The sequence below is a fragment of the Gymnoscopelus braueri genome (assembly GCF_963280865.1).
Source record: "Gymnoscopelus braueri genome assembly, chromosome: 4".
Taxonomy (NCBI): Eukaryota; Metazoa; Chordata; class Actinopteri; order Myctophiformes; family Myctophidae; genus Gymnoscopelus; species Gymnoscopelus braueri.
Genome location: NC_137605.1, coordinates 4,968,536 through 4,977,345, shown reverse-complemented (window position 1 = coordinate 4,977,345; position 8,810 = coordinate 4,968,536). Strand labels below are relative to the sequence as shown.

General features: G+C 41.5%; 1 protein-coding gene across 1 annotated transcript in view; it reads left to right on the top strand.

Moving 5' to 3' along the window:
* Nucleotides 1-2,320: 2,320 nt before the first annotated feature.
* LOC308084531 (uncharacterized protein) overlaps nucleotides 2,321-8,810 on the top strand; it is a gene marked incomplete at its 3' end in the record, with an annotated part of 28,217 nt that continues 21,727 nt past the window's right edge. The window contains exons 1-4 of the mRNA XM_080427197.1: nucleotides 2,321-2,453; nucleotides 4,746-4,893; nucleotides 5,623-5,700; nucleotides 8,434-8,574. Of these exons, the coding sequence (XP_080283323.1) occupies nucleotides 2,379-2,453; nucleotides 4,746-4,893; nucleotides 5,623-5,700; nucleotides 8,434-8,574 (442 nt within the window). The 5' untranslated portion in view covers nucleotides 2,321-2,378. The remainder of the gene's footprint in view (nucleotides 2,454-4,745; nucleotides 4,894-5,622; nucleotides 5,701-8,433; nucleotides 8,575-8,810) is intronic.

Genomic DNA, 8,810 nt, shown 5'->3' with positions numbered 1-8,810 from the left:
TGGTCGGGGCAATGGATACTGCGGGGTTCATGCCTACAGCAGCAGCAAGAGCAGTTGGAGCCGGCTGGCGGGTCAGAATGGTTGCTGCCGCCCCGTGTAAAGACGTATAGCTACCTGGTACTGATGAACCGTCGATGAGTAGCATACATCACAAGCATGAGTAAACATTATGTATTTATTATTTTATTTATTCAACTCACTGACATATCTAGTATAACAGACTCATTTTACCAAACATCATGATGCCGTGTTAAATGTAAAGGAAACACACTTTGGCACATTAGAGCAATAATCTACAACTCCAACATAGTCCCTCACCTGCGTCATGCACGCACACAAACAAAAACATAGAAAAAGGCAGAGCTCTGGTCCTGTGGCATGTTGCTCAGAGCAACATGCTCTGCTCACTGAATGAAGCTCTGCTAGTCTCTGACTCAGCCTTGATTGTGTTCAGGTGTGCCAATCCTAATTGGATCAGAATTGGCTTCAGGTGCGCAGCAAGGGCTTTTGTACACCATGCATGAGAGCTAACAAGGCTTCTTGTCACCTGACAGGGGGGAGTTTCCCCGGTAGGACGTAGAAGGAACACGTTGGACCTCATTTATTAGACCAAATAATGGGCATACGGCAAGATCACCGCAACTTTCGGCTTTTTGAAAACAATTGGTGGCCATTTTGGATTGATGCCAATCCTGCTACCATAATTGGCGGCCACACTCATGGAGTGTACACGAGTGTATGGGGCCAATGTCCAAGCAGACACATGGCCCAACTAACTCCACATTTTCCCCCAAAATTCCTCAATATTCTGCCTGTGTTTACAGCTGCTTCCCATACCGTTACTGTACTTGCAGGATGTACAATCAATAACAAACGCATTATGCCCCAATACTTATGCAAATCACTTCGCCAGCTGCAATTTACTTCCTGAGGGTTCTTTTAACAGCCAATCATCATCATCTGCCACAAAACCTCAGCACCTTCGTTCCCCTGCAGAGCACACAGAAACAAGCGCTGCCTTGGTCTATGCAGCTCCCCCCCTCCCCCCCAGTACAGTACAGACCGTACAGTACAGTACGTACAGTACAGTGCAGGTACAGTACAGTACAGTACAGTGCAGGTACAGTACAGTACGTACAGTACGTACAGTACAGTACAGTACAGTACAGTACAGTACAGTGCAGTACAGTACAGTACAGTACAGTACAGGTACAGTACAGTACAGTACAGTACAGGTACAGTACAGTACGGTACAGTACAGGTACAGTACGTACAGTACAGTACAGGTACAGTACAGGTACAGTACAGTACGTACAGTACAGTGCAGTGCAGTACGTACAGTACAGTACAAGTACAGTACAGTACAGTACAGTACAGTACAGTACAGTACAAGTACAGTACAGTACGTACAGTACAGTACAGTACAGTACAGTACGTACTGTACTGTACTGTACTGTACTGTACTGTACTGTACTGTGCTGTACTGTACTGTACTGTACTGTACATACAGTATTTACACAATACTACCTACATAGGATCGATAGAGCTGAGGCCGCGCGCAGCGCGGCCGAAGTTCTAGTTAAACATATTTCCGCAACTAGGATTTCTTAGGACTTTAAGTATGTTTTTTTTGCGGTTCAAAATGAGCTAGTTTGCCTGGACTATCCTGTGACACTTTTGAGATCTCCAAACACCACTTCAATATCATGAACGTCATGTTACACTTTGTCAACAATCTTCTCACCTTTGGAGGATAATACAAGTTCATTTTCACACTTGTTTTCATGTCCATCGATCTGTTAACTCCACTTGTAGATCTGGCTCCAGTAGGAAATGGGCGTGTACTTTGACGTGCAAACCCAAAACCGCAGTCGGTGATTGGTTGTAGCCGTTCATTTATGCTGTTTGATGTAAAGACTGGTTCCCGCTCCCGCATGCTTCTGTTCCCATCATAGGATGAATAGAAAACATGTCAGCCCTCTGCTACCCCCCCCGCACCCCCCCCCCAGCACATGGCACTCAGAGTACACTCACATTTGCTCTCAAAACACTACAATGGAAATACGTTCTCCAACTAAACTTTATTTTGTTTTATCCCTTTGACAGATGTGTACAAACATATGTTCATAAGTACATGCATTCTTGTCAATGAAATATCCATAAATAAATAAATATTAACAGATGAGTTCATAAAAAACAAATTATTTCTGTTTCTCAAGCTTTATTTTGGCTAGATTTCTGTGTCTGACTGTCAGGGTGTGGGGGGGGGGGAGTTCTACTGCCAAATTAATCATGTCTTTGTGTGTTTTGCAGACGACTTACAACATGTGAGACAGATCAGGTTAACAAACAATGCGACACTCAACATCTACATTGCCATGGACATTTCATTCAGCATTGATGAAGCTACTTTTCTAACATCAACAAAAGCTGTTACCAGACTTGTTATCAAGGTGAATCAAAGAAACAAACCTTGCCTATATCTTAGAGACAATGTTATAGACAGTGAGTGATGGTAAAAAAAGGCAAAATAATAATAATATTTAGCTTCACCCAGCTGAGAGCTTCTCAGGCAGTTAGGGTTAAGTTGACTATTGTCCGTTCCAGCCACCTTGCCCGCTGTTTAGGCATGAAGCTTTGCGCGAGAGGCGTGCCCTTGGCCATGTCACTATCGTGCACCACCTTACATTATGCATAGGTGTGGCGTTACATTAATAAAACCAACCAGGGGCCTGTTCCTCAAAAGGTGAATTAGAGCTAAAGCCTGGCTTTACCACCTATCCTGGCTTAATTTAGCCAGGATTAGAGCTGAATCGGTTCCACAAAAGCTGAATTATCTTGAAGATTAGTTTAGCCAGTTCACCCTGGCTAAGTTTAGCCTTATCCGATTCCACAAAAGAGAATTGAAGCAAGCCTACCTTAGTTACCATGGCAATTTGGCTGTGAAGTTAGCCTGGTCAGGAGCAGGCTAACAGCCAAGCTTACTTAATCCAGTGTCTTTGTTCTTCCAGTTTTTCCACAGTTAATTCAACACATGTGTTTGTAAATGGACTCATTTGAATGACCCTGCATTCAAATAAAATGAAATCAATACAATAAGATATAATCAATGTAATTATATTACTGAAATAGTGTGTGACCATGAATCATAATTGTTTCAAAATGGCTCATGTGATATGTCATTGTCACTCTGTTAACACTATAGTTCATATTGTTGTTAGATGTTTGATAATATATTACCAATTTTTTTTTAATATTATAAAAAATGTCTAACACATACATATACATATACATATACATATATATATAAATGATTAGTTACGGGTTTAAAGGAGCCTCTTTGTAAGTCAATAAGGAGCATATTTTAAATTATCAATTTCTAGTCAATGGAGAAATTATTTTTTATTTCTTGTCCACCTTTGGAGTTACATCATGATGGCAAGGTAACTACACAACCCAAATCTCTACCAAAGTGGTCTTGCAAATGTGGGGTTATTGCGTGTCTCGTCCTGTCCCCCCTCCCCCGCTCATCCCGTCGCGGTCAACCCCCCCCCGTCCCGTCCCCGTCCCGTCCCGTCCGTCCCGTGTGTCCCGTTCCGTCGCAGTACACCGCCCCCCCCACCCCCCCCCCCATCCCCGTCCCGTCCGTTCGTCCTGTTGCCCGTCCGTCGCAAACAGACGTGCAAACACACTCGAGTTTTGTTCCCCGCTGCCATGATTGGTCAAGTTCAAGGAATCTGTGCTCGAGTTCATGGTCTTTTATAGAAATACGTCGCCGGCGAATCGCCGCCCATTCAGCCTGGCTTCATTATCCTGGCTGGACACAGCCTGGCTTGACATAGCCTAGCTCGACAAAGTCGCTCCTTTTCAGCCTGGCTTGACATTCGAGGAACGGAATAAACGAGGCTTTTCGGACCCGACTTTGTCAAGCCTGGATTTGGCTTAAGGCCAGGCTTATTTAATTCACCTTTCGAGGAACAGGCCCCAGGTGCCATTGCCTTTAAGAGCTGCCTGCGCCATGCGTTATCCCCAATGCCATCGTGCCATCGTGCCATCGTGCCATCGTGCCGTGTCTAAGTGCAGCTGCAGAGTTTTGATCACAGTCCGAGCCGAAGTTAACATTGGTCGAGTGGTCTCTGGATCGGGTTCTGATACCGTATCTTGGTCATTCAGTCTCATGTTTTTGTTACAGCTTGTTTTTCTTGACCAAAATGTTAAGAATCCAGTTTAGATGGCATGTTATTGATTGAATTGATTGATTGCACATTTTATTAGGCAAAAGAATGTAAAACAACACAGTTACATTTATAATCCTTTTGTCTAAAAGGTCCGACCAAAAAAGTCCTTGCGGACTTGTTTCCGTTGGGGTCCTTGAATTAAATAGACATATATAGTAGCAACCAAACAGTTCAAAAATCTACATAAAAATACAGAGAAAAAATACCACTATAAAAAAAAGCATGACAAATAAAAAATATATACAAAAAAGGGGAAGGGGGGGGGTCGTCTGTCTACAGGGAAACTGGTACTAGCTCCTCTTTTGGCCTAGCTCCTCTTTGGCCTTATTTAAACAGATGCTAGGTTCATTGTTTACCTGGTAAATCTACTGTAAAATTAGTAAAAAGGTTAAGTTATAAAAAACAGGTAGGGAATTGCCTAACAGCCTATTCATGCTTTCAGTATTGTCTGTTATACCAATCTACCAGTATTCTATTTAACAAACATAATCTTTAATTACTTTCCAGTATTCCTCGCTCTTCATCAGCTTCAATTATGAAATCCTCATCATCTCCAATCACATTACTGAGATTGTCAACATCAATGATTTTTTATCTGAGAACAAACCAACCCTCCAGAGTGTCCTGCAGAAACTAGACAAATTTCATGTGGGAGGTGAGTAAAGTACATTTTAACAAAATGATTGCTAATTTGATGTTGTAAAAAATTTCTGTTTGTAACAAAGTTATAATACAACCTTCTACCCTTATTGTGTGTGTGTGTGTGTGTGTGTGTGTGTGTGTATGTATGTGTGTGTGTGTGTGTGTGTGTGTGTGTGTGTGTGTGTGTGTGTGTGTGTGTGTGTGTGCGTGTGCGCGCGCATATGTAACATCCATGTATGTTGTCCCTCTTCTGTTTTAGCAACTGATTTTATTACACTTTATGAATCTTTTAATCTTGTAAAACACATCAATGGTCCCACCCATCGATTGGGCCACACACTTGATTTAGTGCCAACTCGTGGTGTCTTCCTAAATAACCTTAATATCCCCCTCAGAATTATTTTGCCAACATTTTGCCTAATAATATATTCAATAAATCAATCAATCAAATTGATTGAATATTTTATTAGGCAGAAATGTAAAAAACAGCACAAGTACAGTTAAAAACACTTTGTCTAAAAGGTCGGTCCAAAAAAGTCCTTAGGGTCTTGTTTCCATTGAGGTCCTTGGTATTCAATTCATAAACAAGTCAAGTGTTGGATTTGAAATGAAGGAGATCTCCGTCAATGGCAGGAAATGTGTTAACAAACACTTAGAAGCGTGACCATATCACTCCTATATTGGCTGCTCTCCACTAGTTACTTCAGAAGTGATTTTGAGATTGTGCTTATTACTTTTAAAGCCCTGCGTAGACAGGCTCCCAGGAACGTTACGGATATGCTGGAGCCCTACAAGCGGAAGCGCAGCGTCAGATCCTCAGGTAAGGCTCTATTGGTCGTTCCTATGACAAACCCAGTGGCGTAAGGGAGGGGTAGCAAGCGATGCACCGCGGGGGGGCCCCAGCAGGTCCCCCCCCCCCCCGCCCCTAGCATAGATACAAACCTTTTTACAGTCTGATACAAACAAGTGCATGTTGACAAAATTGTGTTCATTTTTTAAATAAAGAAAAATATAAACCTTGAAATGTGTTTAACTAAATGAAATGTAATTGAAAAGATGGTAGGCCAAAATCCACGAATCTTCCATAACAAACAGTCTGTCACCTGACTACGCTAGAAGCAGTGAGACTAGTCACGTGGCACGTACATGGCAGCCAGCGGATGATTCAAAATGAGTACGCGGAAATGTCCCAGCGGTGCCCAAACAAAGTGGCTAGAACAGCAGAGAAAAAAACTGAATATAGCAAAACTACCGACGATTTCTTCAATATTTAAACCAACAAGAAAAGAAATGCTACTGCCAGTCCCCGCACGGTGCCCCGACGGGATGCACAGTTAAAGGGATATTTCACTTTCAAATAAAATAAACATTAAAAATAAATATTTTAAAAAAATGAAAAAAGTTATGGCAAAATCACGGCCCCCTCACACATTAGTAGAGTACTCTAATGCGTGAGGGGGCCGTGATTTTTCCATTACTTTTTTCATTTATTTTTTATATATTTTTTAAATGTTTATTTTATTTGAAAGTGAAATATCCCTTTAACATGGAAACCAATGCCGTGGAGGTGGACACCGGGTATGAAGATGCGGACGCACCGGCTGTTAGCTCTCCCAGTCCCACACCCAGCGCTTCTGCAGGGGCAAACACTGAGGCTGCTACTGCTGAAATCACAGAGGACCCAGACCCACCCGGGGCAATCTAGTTGCAGCAGCCCACCTGATCAAAAACAGGTAGATGAGGAATCGGAAACTGAGCCTGATAATGACATAAATCAAGAAGCAACAATACACACAGATGTAAAATATCCATCAGACAGAGCGAATTTCCCTGTTGATTTAACCGATCCAGATGTGAAGAGGACCATACTTGCCATGGGTTCATGTAAACCTGAGGGACCCTTTCCTAGGGATGAAAAGCGTAGAAGTTTCTCAGAAGAATATTATTACAAACGGTCTAGACTGGGTTGTAAAGTCCCTCGTAAATGGCTATGTTATTCTCCAAAGATGGACGCTGTGTATTGCGAGCCCTGCTGGCTTTTCGCCTATAGGAGTTGTCCATCCCACCAGCTCTCCTGGACTGTAGGGATTAAAGACTGGCAAGGACTGTCTGGAAAAATAAAGAAACACATCTAGCCGCATGTGTGGTATTTGACACCTAGAAAAACAACCGTACAGTGGACGTACAACTTGACTGCTTCTTGCAATCTTGTTTTCAGAGGGCATCGTGATAAAGTGGGTGAGCTCAATAGTGGAAACTTGTTGTTAGTAATAGAGTTGTTGGCTCGATATGATCCCATATTGCAAGAGTTGCTTAATAAAAAAAGCAACATTAATTATTTAAGCCCGGCAATTCAAGACAAATGAATTGTATTGTCACGGAAAGTACGCAACCAGATTGTTTGCGAAAAAAAGGAGGCCAGGGTTTATTCAGTCATAATGGACACTACTCAGGATTTAACTTAACCCATTTTGGGCAGGAACCCCTTTTTGTAACTGTACCTTTCAGGACGGGAACCCCTTTTGGGGTTCCTGTTGCTAGGTAGGCTATAGTATATAGCAACATACATTTTTTTGTAAATCTTGAATACATATTTGAAGTTTTTCAGAAAAATTAGGTCAGGATTTTGAAGGCGTTATTAGAATTGGCCTCAGGTCTAAATGAGTTAAATTGATCAACTCAGTCAAGTTTTCAGATACATCACAGTTCGCAAAGACGAAAATTATAACGCCATCAGGGTTGACATCAATGAGAGTTTTCTGGGATTCGAGAATATCTCAGATCGATCTGCAGAAGGACTGGAAGGAAAAGTCCTTGAACAGATAGAGACTATGGGACTGTCACTTCAAATGTGCAGAGGCCAAGGATATGACGGGGCCAGCGTTATGAGTGGCACTTATTCAGGTGTGCAGAAAAGCATTATTGATAAAGAACCCAATGCTGTCCATTGCGCAGCATATAATTTGAATTTGGTGTAAAATGACGCTTGCCAGCCGATTTCCGAAATCAATGAGTACTATGACATTTTACAGAGACTTTTTTTTGCCAGAGCTGCAAAAGATGGGAAATGTTGGAAAACCACCTCAAATCTAAACCCATGCTGAAAAGACTTTGTCCAACATGATGGGCATCCAGGCACGATGCTATTCATGCACTTAGATTTCATTATGCTCATGTCCAAAATATGTCTTAATTCAAAAAAATCTGATGAACATGCAGAGGCCACTGGACTTATTATTAAGGACTTATTTGGAATTTTCGAATTTGCAGTGATTACTGTGATGCAGGAAAAGATATTAGTTGCATGCATCCGCAGAGACACTCGCCTTAATCTACAAGAAATACCTTTCATCGGAATTCCCATCACAGCTGCTTTCGTTTAGAAACGGTCAAAAATAAATACTGCTGTATATTTTGTATGCTGTTGATAATATGTTGTTTTATTACTTAAATTAAATGTTTTTAACATGTATGTAAAGCACTTTGTAACATTGTTTAGAAAAGCGCTATACAAATACATTAATTATCATTATATCACACATTTTCCTCCCAGGGAGCCTCCCAGGCAGAGGGGATTCTGGGACCAACCTGCATTTGGCATTTACAGAGATCTTAAAGAGAATGGAAAAGATGAAGGAAGACACTAAAGAACAGTTTGTACATCAGCATCATGAAATCATCATCGTGGCAGACGGTAAGAACGGTCACTCCATTCTACTAACAGTAGAATACTAACAGTAACTACATTCTACTAACAGTAGAATACTAACAGTAACTCCATTCTACTAACAGTAGAATACTAACAGTAACTCCATTCTACTAACAGTAGAATACTAACAGTAACTCCGTTCTACTAACAGTAGAATACTAACAGTAACTCCATTCTACTAACAGTAGAATACTAACAGTAACTCCGTTCTACTAACAGTA